The sequence below is a fragment of the Gorilla gorilla genome, chromosome 2 (genome assembly GCF_029281585.2).
Source record: "Gorilla gorilla gorilla isolate KB3781 chromosome 2, NHGRI_mGorGor1-v2.1_pri, whole genome shotgun sequence".
Classification (NCBI taxonomy): domain Eukaryota; kingdom Metazoa; phylum Chordata; class Mammalia; order Primates; family Hominidae; genus Gorilla; species Gorilla gorilla.
In genome coordinates this window covers 26,141,990-26,154,460 of record NC_086017.1, presented here as the reverse complement: position 1 = coordinate 26,154,460, position 12,471 = coordinate 26,141,990, and the positions used below count along the sequence as shown (strand labels likewise).

Below are 12,471 nucleotides of genomic sequence, written 5' to 3'. Positions count from 1 at the left end.
GTCACCCAGGCTGGAGTGCAGTGGTGCCATCTCAGCTCACTGCAAGCTCCGCCTCCCAGGTTCACGCCATTCTCCTGCCTCAGCCTCCCGACTAGCTGGGACTACAGGCGCCCGCCACCATGCCTGGCTAATTTTTTTTGTATTTTTAGTAGAGACGGGGTTTCACTGTGTTAGCCAGGATGGTCTTGATCTCCTGACCTCGTGATCAGCCTGCCTCAGCCTCCCAAAGTGCTGGGATTACAGACGTGAGCCACAGCACCCGGCCGGGGCTGAGTTTTTTAACTGAAAGACAAATGTTAGTTCCCCCAAATCCTAATTTGAAATAAAACATGGCAGCATTCATTTATCCCTGCAAGGCAGGGCACATAACACAGGCAAAGCAGCTTCTGCGTGTACACACACATGTGGATGTGCATGTGTGTGTTGCTGTGGCTGGACACAAACGACTTGATCATTTGTCAAATGTAAGTTAACTCCCCACAACACACTCTGAACTCATTCAGAGCAGCATGTGTAGTTATATGCCCTGGATACCGCTCAGAGGTGAGACAATTATGCTTCGTCAATGAAACTCACAGGAGGCTATTTGTCCAGACAAGAATCAAACAAAATTAATGGATTAATCTTTTGGCTCTAATTCCTTGCTGACATCACAGACTGAAATGGGGCCCAGAAAGAAATCCCATGTTGGCAGTTTGACTCCAAACTTTTAAAGTCTTCAGCAAGCATCGGAGCAGGAGCCTCTGAGTGGCCGGGCACCGCCACTTCTTTTCTGTTTTGCTGGATTGGCAGACTGAATAGTCCCCTCTCATTGCTTGGGAGTTGGCTTGTGGCAGCAGCAGCCCTAATGCTGGCCTTGTTCCCCCAGGGTGTCGAAGTGCAGACAGACTACGTGCCCCTGCTGAACTCGCTGGCGGCCTATGGCTGGCAGCTCACCTGTGTGCTACCAACTCCCGTCGTCAAGACTACCAGGTAACAATAACAGTAATCATTAGGATTCTATTGAACACTTACTCTGTGCTAGTCACTGTTCCTAATGAGCACCTCACGTCTATAAATTATTTAATCCTGTGCAAGAGGCTGGTAGTTATGTAAACTCTCCCACTGGGAAGCAGCAGAGCCAGAATTTCGCATTCTTAACCACCGTCACCCAGAGAACTCCCCTGCACCCCTCTTCCCACATGGGGGGCCCTGTGAGTCATTACTGCCCAGAATGTCAAAGATGAGCCGCTCAGACTGAGAGGGCTCAGAGCCTCCAATGCAAAAGAATTTCAGCACCTACTATGTGCCTTGTGCTAGGCTAGGTAGGCACTTTATATATAAAAATCTCAGTCCTCAAAAAGAAAAGAAAAATACTATGAGGTAGAATTGTATTATTATTAAACCCATTTTGCAGCTGAGGAAAGTGTAGCCAGGGAGGTTGAGGGACTTGGCCAAGATCAAGCACTGGTCACCAGCTCCACAAAGGGACTGTAAAGGCCTGCCTTTCAGGCCTCGGTGTGGCATTCCTTATAATTTCAGGTTCATGCTCATTTGTTCACTCTCAGCTCTGCTTACGCTCCCTTGAGCCCAGTCACACCAACCATAAAAGGCCCTCCATCTATATGTTGGGCTTACTATCCAAATTAGTCTTGCCCTGTGGGGTTGTAAGCATGGATATGATTCCCATTTTGCAGATGAGGAAACTGAGGCTAGGGGAGGCTTGGTCACATACTTAAGGCTACCCAGCCAGTAAGTGGCAGAAACTGGGCCTAGAACCTCAGTCCACAGAATCAGGCACTTTTCCTGGAGCAGGCCGTCTCTCTGCTGACCAGCAAGGATGCCCCCGCTGTGGCCCCCAGAGCTCCACCTTCCCCAAGCCCTACTGCATATTCACCACTGCAGAGTGATGGACAGCATGGGGCAAGGCTGGCAAACCAGGGTGATTCAGAGTGCAGAATCATGGTGACAATTGATGTCTTTCCTAGTCCCTCCTCTGGCTCACCAGGATCCTCAGATTCCACATTAGGTCACAGTGGGTCAGTGCACCAGGGGGAGCCAGTCTGCGGCCACTTTTGAGCCCCTTGGCCACTGGAAACCACCATGTTCTTTCCCAGCCAAGACTTCGACAGGCATAGGGCAATGCAGTGGTGTAGAAAGAACCCTGGATTTGGGGCCTGAAGACTTGAACCCAAGTCTTCAGTCTGCCACTTACCAACTGTGTCATGTTGGTCAAGTGACATAGCTTCTCTGAGTCAGTTTCCTGGTCAATTTCCAGAGGACAAGACTCATAATGAGAATGTATTTGAATGTGAAGGCCCAGCTGGTTCTGAGCCACCTAAGCCCAGGGGCTACAGACAGGTCTCTCTGTCTCAGACCTTCACACCTGCTAAATAATCCTTCCTAATCCTCCACCTCCCTGTTCCTTAAATGACCACTCATGGTGGAATGGAGACTGTGTGGAACTGGGTAGATCTGTGTTTGAATCCTCACTGTGTGATCTCCAGCCTGCTCTTGAGCTGAGCTTTTGTTTCCTTCTATAAAAGTGGTAGTTGGATTCCGTGGAGCATTGAGGTGAAGCTTAAATGAGCCATTATGTGTGAATTCACCCAGCCTAGCCGCTACACAAAATAGGTGCAGAGCAAATATTAGTTCTCTCCCTCCTTTTTCTTACAGACTTTGTAGCTGAATGCAGTAACATGTAAAGATATTTACAAAACAGAGATTTAAGAAATGCAAATTAAAACCACAATGAGATACAGCCTCACACTGATTGGGATGGCTATTATAAAAAAGACAAGGGTATAGAGAAAAGAGAACCCTTGTACACGCTTGGTGGGATTGTAAATTAATATAGCCATTACGGAAAATAGTACAGAAGTTTCTCAAAAAACTAAAGATAGACTTAGCACGTGATCCAGCAAACCCACTTCTAGGTATATATCCAAAGGAAGTGAAATCAGTATACGGAAGAGGGATCTGCATTTCCATGATCCTTGCAGCATCATTCACAACAGCTAAGAAATGGAAACAACTTAGGTGTCCCTCATCAGATGGATGGATAAAGAAAATGTGATATATATATATAAAATACACACACACACACACACACACACAATGGAATACTATGCAGCCTTAAAAGGGGGGGTCAGGGACATTGTTATTTATTACAAGGATGAGCCTGGAAGACACTATGCTAAGTGAAATAAACCAGGCACAGAATGACATACCTTATAATCTCTCTCATACATGGAATCTAAAAAAGTTGAGTCATAGAAGCGGAGAGTAGAATGGTGTTTACCAGAGGCTGGGGAGTGGGGCAGATGGGCAAAGGAGAGATGTTGATCAAAGGGTACAAAGTTTCAGTTAGGAGGAATAAGCCTTGGTCATCTATTGCACAGAATGGTGACTATTATAAACAATAATGCCTTGTATAGTTTACAATTCCTACAAGAGTAGCTTTTAAATGTTTTCACCACAAAAAATGCTAAGTATGTGAGGTGATGGATTTGTTAAGTAGCCTGATTTAATCAGTCCACATTGTAAACATATATCAAAACATCACACTCTACCCCATAAATATACAATTATTATTTGTAAATTAAAAATAAAATACAAAATCATCAGAAGGGTGGAAGCAGGGGAAAAAAAAACAGTGATCTTCTTTACAATACTTCTATCATCTTTAGAGGCAGCTCCAGGTCCTGCCTTCCTGGGAAGAGAGTATTCACTGTATTGTAAGATACGAGTCGCCCCTCCCTCGCATGTTTTGTTCATGTGAGCCAGAGCTGGTTAACAGGCACTGCCTTGCAGGGCCTGCCTGGTGCTGCGCAGTCTTTGGTGTGCCTGCAGGAGCCATGCATGGCTGAGACCCTGGATGCAGCCATGACCTCTGTCCACTGACCTGTAGCAGCTGGAGGGCTGAGCTCATCACCCAGGTCCTTATCTACCTGCCCATCATTACCAGAGACAGATTTGGAAAAGGCCCCTGCCCCTTTGAGATCCACTGAAGCAGCCAGTGTGTCCACATTTGGCCAAGATGCTGTTACTTCCCATTAAGGGAACGGGCGTGTCCAGCTAGGAAGCTGACTTTGTAGGGATACCCAAAAAGCTTTTGTTGGGCATCTGAGATAGCCCCTTGGAAGCAAGGTTGGATGGCCTGGGAGCGGAAGAGTAGAGCAGGCGTCTCTTGACTTCTAACCTGTCGTAATCCTGTGGGTGGTCTGCTCTGATGAAATTAGGGATGGCAACATCTGTGTCAGGTTTTGGGTTCCTCTAAGGCATAAAGTGGCTCATTCTCAGCTCCGTGTGTTACAGCGAGGGGAGTGTATCCACCAAGCAGATTGTCTTTCTTCAGAGACCGTGTCTACCTCAGAAAATCAAGAAGAAGGAATCGAAGGTAAGAGACTTTGATGGCCTTCCTAGGTTTTCCTCAGCAGGGCTTCATCTTCAGTGGATTTTCTGCAGCACTTGAGGGGGCAGCCTGCTCCAGCTTCCAAGGGCTCGCAGAGCCCAAGGAACACCTGAGCCCCTGGCAACCCGAATCACATCTCAGGCTGCTAAAACGGGACAGCTGAGGGGACTGGAGGGCCTTGTCTGCCATTGTCCTGCTGGGCCGGCCAGAAGGATGGAGGAGAGAGGCTCTTCTGGAGGCTTCAGCCTGTCAGATATTCCCACTAGGATGAAAAGAAGGGCACGAAGTCAGCTGCAGCCTGACCATGGGGTGGGGATGGCTCGAGCTCATGGCCAGTTTCTTTGTGTCTTAATCTCATTATCAGCTAGTTGGAGCTCTGGCCTGCCGTGTTAAGATTCCTTAGGACATTAAAAGTGTGGGGATCTAAGCAGAGACCCTGCCAAAATTTCTTCATGACAGGCCTAGACCCAAAGGCCTCTGTGTGACAGCTGGTGATGCTAGCTGTAGCCTGTGGCAGCAAGTCCTCAGGCCAGACTGTCCTCAGAGATCCCCAGGGCCCTTTTCCCCCTCTCTGGACTCTGAACTACCCTAGAAACAGTCGCACAGAGACTGGCCTTCTCAGAGAGTCTTCTCTGTGATTCCTGAAGGTTGAGCACAAGGGTTGTACGAGGTGCAAGTGTCGGCAACCCTTGTGCCAGATGATTCTGATGCTTCCCACCCCACCCTGAGCAGCCTGTGGTGCTTTTCCTGAGGACATTTTCACCAGTTGCTGGGGAAGAGGCCAGTGAGTCGAGTGGACACACCAAAGCCTGAGTCAGGCATCACCTGGATTCAGCTCACTGCACCTTTGATGGCTGAGGCCACATTCTCGGCAGGGCCTGCCTGACCTGCTCGGCTCCTCACTCTTGGCATCACTCCTGCATTCCTCACACTTGGTTCCTCATGTTCTTTGGACACAGAGCCCTGGGAAGGAGCATCAAGTAAATGAACAGATTGGAGCAGCCCCTCACCAGCCAACAACTCCAGGGGGAGCCCACTTGTGGAAGGAGTGCCAAAGCAATGGTGACTTGAAGCCAGATGGGCTGGAGTGTGGAGGAAGGTCTTTCTCCAGGCTCTGAAGGTGTAATGTGACAGGTGACGGCACAATGGACCAGAAGGCAACTGCCAGCCCACCATCAACCACCAGGAGCAGGCAGCCACCAGCTGGAAGATGGATCGGCTGCAGAGCGCTGTCAGTTTCAGCTCAGCCACAGGCTCACGGGAACTGCATGCATTCAGCAAGTGCAACATTCAACACACAGCACACACAGGGCCCCTGTCAGATGCTGACAGACACCCGCTGCAGCCTTACAGACGGAGATGGTGCCACCTTTGCCTAACAGGTTCCTGGTGGTGGGGCACACAGATTCCAAAGGAGAGACATGTGGTTGGATGTTGGTGTGAAGGTCATGGCATCGCATGCAGGGGGACAAGTCAGTGGAAACTTGAGTCGGCAGGGAGACTTTAGAGATAGATTTGTAAAAGCTGTTGTAATAAGGTAGAACTGACTTTCCTCAGGGAAAATTCAGAGAGGATGGGACCCACTGTTTTTTCAGTCAGTAAAAACTTCTAATCCCAAGCAGCTGTACTCATCTGGGTGAACTGCTTTCTCTTTCCATGTACCTAATTATTTCCTGCCTCATTCCAAGACTGTAGGTGACTGGTGTGGAGCACTTGTTCTACACAAGACCCTCTGGGTCACCTCACAGATGGGAGTCCTCCAGAGAGGGGGGCTTCACAGCCAGACTCCTTGGAAGAATCTTCTGCACTGGGTGTCCCCTCCTCACTCCTCAGCTGACAAGGGTCAGCGTCCTGCTCCCACAGGCCTGTGTCCCCTGGTGACCGAGAGTCACTCCATCTAGTCCTCATCATGCCTGAGCTCTTGCAGCCCGGATGTTGGGACCACCCCCACTCCCTGAAGCAGCTTTTCTCTTGGTTCTTTCCCACCTCATTCTCCTGGTTTCCCACTAAGTTCTTCAGGGTTCAGACCCAGCCCCATTTCTCCCTTCACTCTTGCCTCTTCCTTAGAAAATCTCCTTCACCACCTCTGTGCCAATGACCATTCCGCCTGCATTTTCAGCCCTCACTGCACCCCAAGACTCCAGCTCCATCCATCCTGTGGCTCGAGCAAACCTATGACTGTCCCCCTCCCCATACCTCGCCCACCTGGCCAACCGCCACCCTATCTAGAGGAATGGCATTGCACCTTAGGGGCTATCCCTGCTGACCCTCCCCTCTCCTTCCCCTATATTCAATCTATCCTTAAGACCCATCTGTGTTAGGTCCCGGAGGCTCTGGAATCCCTCCACTTCTCTCTACCATCACTCGCCTCAGCTACTCCAATCTCCTAATAATAGATATCCCCTTCAAATAGGTTCCCTATTCAGAGCCCAAGTGATCTGTTAAAAAGGCAACTTGAATCCTGTCATCCCACTGCTCAAAGGAGTTCTAGTTTTGTATGACTCTGAAGACAAAGATGGAAATCAGTCTGGTGGCCCTCAAGGCCCCAAGGGATCTGGTCCCTCTTACCTCCTCTGCCAGCCTCCCATTCTCTGTGGCCTCCAGCTCCTCTGTGGCCTCCAGTTCTTCTGTGTCCCCTCTGCCAAGGACATTCTCCTCCTTTCTAGCTCTACTCGAGCATCCTTTTCTCAGAACAGTGCTGTCTCCTTTTATACCAAACCAGACTCCTTTGTACTACACTGGAAAAGAACCACGTTCTTCTCCTTCAGAGCTCTCCTCTGGGCTTTTAGTTATTTGTGATCATTATTTTATCCTTCCCAGGCAGAGTCAGACATAGTCTCCACAAGAGGAAAGACCTTTTTCCTGTGTTGTGTACCCAGATTTTAGTTGGTGCTCAACAGATGCTTGTTGAATCAATGAATGAGTAATCAGCTTCTTAGCGAGGACACACATAGTATGTCTAGCATTAAAACTTAAGAAAAGAAACTGCAAGATTGGCACACCGAGGATGTGGCATATTTAGTCTTCTTTTAATCAGCAACATGGACAGAATTTTCTAATCAAGACTTTTCAGCATTGGAAAGAAACCTCTGTACGTGCGTGTCACTTTCAAGGCAAATATTAAACTTCTTCAAAGGGAGTAGGTGATTTCTACAACTCAGGGGAAGACTTCCTTCCAGCTAAACTACTTGAAGTGGACACATCATGGGCAGTTTTTAAAATGTGCAAATTAAATCCATTGGCTCCTGCTGACATGGAACTCTGGACACACACTGCTGTAAAGTGAAGGATTTCTTTTTTTCTTTTAGACAGTTATTTCTGAATTGGGCGGCTAATTGGATTTGGTGACACACCCAACTGCCACAGATGCTCTGGCTTGGGAAGGCCCCCAACTCAGTGCAACCTGTTTTATCTGCGGCTTGCTGGTTAAGCTCAGAGACTCCCCCGGTCCTACTCAAAACCTGGAGTCCATTCCCCAGGCTGGACTTGCCTGCCTTTAAGTGGTGTGGATGTCAGAGCTCACCTCAGAGGCTCAACTGAAATCTGGCACAGTCCAGGCCTCCTCTTGCTTTCTGAGACGTCTCCTTTTTGAATTGTTGGGATCTGAAACAGTTTTTGTTGTTTGTTTTCTACCATTTGTGTTCTCGTTTTGTATTATATCAGTAGATCAACAAGATGTGATCTTCTACAGGAAACTGGATATGGCCAGGCATCCAGAGGAAACTATGGAAGCTCTGTTATTTAGCAAGAGCAGCCCCTGAGAGAGTATCTGGGCTCATATTAGATGGAAGGTCTAGCACGTGGTGGAATTGTCCTCAGTTGTATACACTGCACAACAGCAGAGGGCGCTATTCACATCAAATACAATATGAATGGGGCCCTGGAGGTGTGCACCGCAGCCCTGGAGGTAGAGACAACCATTTTAGAGATGAGTAACTTGAAACTCAGATTCATAACCTGCCTAAAGACTGACAGCTAATGAGTGCCAGCACTAGGATTTGAACCCATACTATAATGCTTTGACATTTTAGCACTTAAGGCCTCTTAGCCAAAACGATCACCACTTTTTTGGCAACAGTAAAACTTCCTCTGACTTCCCTGAGAGCCAACTGCCTCTCGGAGTACTATATTACACAGGTAGGCTTCACTGGTCCTTTTCTAAAAACACGTAAAATGATATAAAATGTGAAGAGGCTCTGACTGTTTTGGAACATCCATTAAAAAAAAGGAGAGACTCTTACATTTGGGCTGGAATTAAAATGCAATGGCAGCTGCCTAACACAGGGCAGCAGTTACGAACCATAACACGGTGCCTGGAAACTATGGAGGCTTGGTGGAGGCAGCCACGGTCATGCTGAGGGCTAAAATCAGGGGCCTCCTCTGGTGGGTTTGGAGCCTCGAGATGCCTGCCTGGCAGGCTCGGCTGAAGTAGGAGGTGGGTCTGAGACACCACTTAGCCTACAGAGTGATTCCATTATTGGGATCCTCACAGTTTGGGTGGAAGAAGCTCCACCCATCTCCTAGGGGAAGTCTGTCAGCTACAGTACGAGACATTTCAAAAGAAGTCAAAGGAGAAACCCATCCAACATTGTAAGTGAACTCATTTGGGTTTTTTGGGGGATACAGGGTGTTAAATCCTAACCTCAACATGTATTTCACTCATGTTTCTCTACTTTAATGGAACATTCCATTACCATTCTTATCTAAAAGGTGCTAAATCCAAGAATCCTATAATGTATTAAATCTCAGAATTCTGTGTTTGGGCAAATGTTTTATCTGAGGAAACAGATCTCTACCGTGGAAAACTACAAAAATGGCAGATTTTTAAACATTTACATAGCACATTTTTGGTTTTTCCTAGCAAAGCGCTCAGAATGATTTACAACATGCTAAAGCCTTAAGAAATCACTTCCCACTGATGGTGCAACTGCATTCCTGGGCTCCTCTCTCTAGCCCAGCAAGAAATCATAGGAACTGAGAGCTCCCTTTTTCTCTCAATTATATAATGTCTAAGATTTAAGTGCGTATTTGGTGAAACCAGTGAGATACAGCTGAAGCACAAGGAAGTGGCCATGGTGGGAACTGAAAACTAAAACCCCATGTGCACTCTGGGCCACCGAGATGAGAAATTCAGATTGAGAAACTTGGCCAGTCAGTGGCGGAGCTGGGGCTCTCTCTCGGGTGGTCTTGCTCCAGAGATTTGATGAGACCCTGGTTGTTGCCCAACTCTATTACTGGCCGCGTGACCTTGGGACTCTGAGCCTCTGACTTCCCTGTCACACCGGGAAATGCTTGGTTGCAGGTTGGGCCCCCTGGGAGGCTGCCTCTGAGATTTGGAAGTTTTTAGAGGGAGTTACCTTAGAACACTTGTCGGTACAGTAGCGGGCAGAGGGAGAATTTGGGCTGTGATGCAGTCACAATCCCCCAGGTTGGCTTGGAGCTGGGATGGCGTTTGCGTTATCCCAAATTGGGATCAGGAAATGGGTTGTTGTATCCCACCTGGGGCAGTCATTGGTTGTAGGTTGCCCTGGCGTGACCTTCTGTGAGCTGGTGGTCAGCAAAGGGCTATCGGCCTAGCTGGGGAGCGGGCCCGCCAGTCCTGTGGGGGGATCTGAGCGGTACAGCACAGTGTCTGCCCCATGTTCTGGGCCCTGCCTTACTCAGGTGACCTAGTGAGAGAATGCCAGCCCCATGCCTGGTAATCCTCAGCCTGCTCAGAATGGAAATGAGTAGCTGCAGCTCTGGCTTTTATTGGGGGCAGGCCTCACATCTCCTCTCCATCCTGGCCCTCCAAATGATAGGACTTTAGGAGCCCTTTCCTATGTGGGCCTTTGGTATAGAGCCAGTCAAAAGAAATACTGCTCTGCCCCAACAGAACCTGAAATCTACATCTAAAATACACATCCTGGAAGGTGTGGTGCAGGCTCCTGGGGTGGGTGTGATGTGATAGTGTGCGATTCAAGTTTGGTGCCTGTACTGCCTGGCTGGGGGATGCTGGGAATTGTATGTCTCACTCAGACATGGTGTGGGTATGAATGCAAACAAGGCTTTGGGTGAAGCTCTGGGTTCCCGGAGGCTTGTTATTTATCCCCATCCTTTCTGATTTCTAGTTTCAGTGGCGATTCTCCAGAGAAGAAATGCACAACAGGCAGATGAGGAAATCAAAAGGTAAACTCAGTGCCAGAGACAAACAACAAGCAGAAGAAAATGAGAAGAACTTAGAAGACCAGTCTTCCAAAGCTGGAGACATGGGAAACTGTGTTTCGGGACAGCAGCAGGAGGGTGGAGTCTCCGAGGAGATGAAGGACCCTGTCCAAGAGGACAAGGGAGAACAGCTGTCCCCTGGTGGCCGGCTGTGTGGGGTGGGTGTGGAGGGTGAGGCTGTGCAGAATGGTCCTGCCAGCCACAGCAGGGCCCTGGTGGGGATTTGCACTGGGCACTCCAATCCTGGAGAGGATGCCAGGGACGGGGATGCTGAGGAAGTCAGAGAGCTTGGTACGGTTGAAGAAAACTGAGTCTTGGGCAATTTGTGCTAAAACTAGGTGAGTTGCCAAACCCAAGGCATCTTACCAACAGCTGGTTTGGGGGCTGGTTTCCCTGGTGTTGTGTGTTACCTACCCTTTGGCTTGGCTTGACCTCTCCTTGTGAGCTCACCTGAGCCCTCCCAGGGCCAGGTTCCTGACAGTGTTGGTTTTTGCACATCCACTGGAAAGGTGTCATTAATGACCCAGTGTTAGAATGCAAGAGGTCAGGTTATTTCTTCTAGCCCTCATGGCTGAAGGCCCAGTCCTGGCTCCACCACTCCTCCAGCCAGAGGGTCTGGACCATCCAGTGCCTGTCCTCGCCACAGGGCCTCCAGGGAGCATTCGGGTCAAATCCATGGACACCCTGGGCTACAAACCAAGGCTGCTGTTCATCCCACATCGTGTGGGGCAGTGTCCATCCCCTGCAGCTACTTGGTGACTTAACAACTCCAGGAGCCCTGTCAGCTGCCCTCCTCCACCTAAACCCCTTCGACTCTTCTGCTTTGACAAAGAAAATGACATTGGGGAGGGGAGGTGCTCCACCTCCCAGCTTTTCTCAAAATAGTCCTATAGATACTGGTAATCTGGAAATGAAGAAGTAATTCTGTGTCTGCACCTACTCTTGCAGAATGTTCAAGGAAGTATTCTGTGTTAGTATTAATGCCAAAAAGTTGTTTTTAAAGGTTTTGTACTCAGCACATCATACAAACCACATTACTTCTGTCACTTCAGGGCATTGGGACTGGCTGGCGCCCTTGTTATGTGCTATTTTAATCAGTGTAACATTGGTCAAGTTGTTACCCATGTATGCTGTGTTTATCATGTGTATATCGTCCAGAAAGTATTAAGGCTTTACGTAGATGCAACTGGCGAACCTTGGAGAGGGAATGCTGATTGTCTTGACCAAACCCACAGCCTGTCTCTTCTCTTGTTTAGTTACTTACGGCAATAAATCATCTATGAGTTAGTGCACCGTGAGGAGTGAGTGTTTATCGTGTCACTAGAACAGTCCTGGCCTCATGTCCAAAGGATTCCAGCCCACACCCCCCATTCACTATAAGTTTCTAACTCCTGGCAGCATGATGACGTGGTGGAGGAAGACAAAGTTCCCATGGAAAGCTGCAGAGCCAGCTAGGCTTGCTGTGCTTTCTCGTCATTTGTAGAAAGAGATGGCAAGTGGAACTCAGATGCCACCAGGTAAGTAAGGGGTACAGCCACCTCCCATTTCTGGGATGGTGGAGACAAATACCTTTTTAAAATAAGCAAAAAACCTTACATCAATGTCTAACAAACATTGTTTCCAAGCTTTTAAGTAAATTAGTGAGGCAAGTTATTTCTGAATAACTTTTTAAATTAGTGAGGCAAGTCTTTTCCCTTTGCAAGTTTATTAAAATAAAACATTTGTAGGCCAGGCGTGGTGGCTCATGCCTGTAATCCCAGCACTTTGGGAGACTGAGGCGGGCCGATCACCTGAGGTCAGGAGTTCGAGACCAGCCTGGCCAACATGGTGAAACCCCGTCTCTACTAAAAATTAGCTGGGCGTGGTGGCGGGTG

The 12,471-nt window shown here is 48.5% G+C and overlaps 2 protein-coding genes across 7 annotated transcripts in view; one reads left to right on the top strand and one right to left on the bottom strand.

The window, feature by feature from the left end:
• The window catches only part of RFTN1 (raftlin, lipid raft linker 1), a 207,576-nt gene extending 195,687 nt beyond the window's left edge, over window positions 1–11,889 (top strand). For all 5 annotated transcript variants that reach the window (XM_055381122.2, XM_019023757.4, XM_055381124.2 and 2 more), the window contains exons 8-10: window positions 869–972; window positions 4,297–4,378; window positions 10,504–11,889. In XM_055381122.2, the coding sequence (XP_055237097.1) occupies window positions 869–972; window positions 4,297–4,378; window positions 10,504–10,908 (591 nt within the window). In that variant the 3' untranslated portion in view covers window positions 10,909–11,889. The remainder of the gene's footprint in view (window positions 1–868; window positions 973–4,296; window positions 4,379–10,503) is intronic.
• The window catches only part of OXNAD1 (oxidoreductase NAD binding domain containing 1), an 87,251-nt gene that overhangs the window by 24,875 nt on the left and 49,905 nt on the right, over window positions 1–12,471 (bottom strand). The window contains exon 10 of one of the 2 annotated variants that reach the window (XM_055381128.2): window positions 3,416–4,655. The exons of the other annotated variant lie outside the window; for it this stretch is intronic. The gene's annotated coding sequence lies outside the window, so the exon portion shown is untranslated. Of the gene's footprint in view, window positions 1–3,415; window positions 4,656–12,471 lie in introns of those variants that run through there. 2 annotated transcript variants of the gene reach the window in all.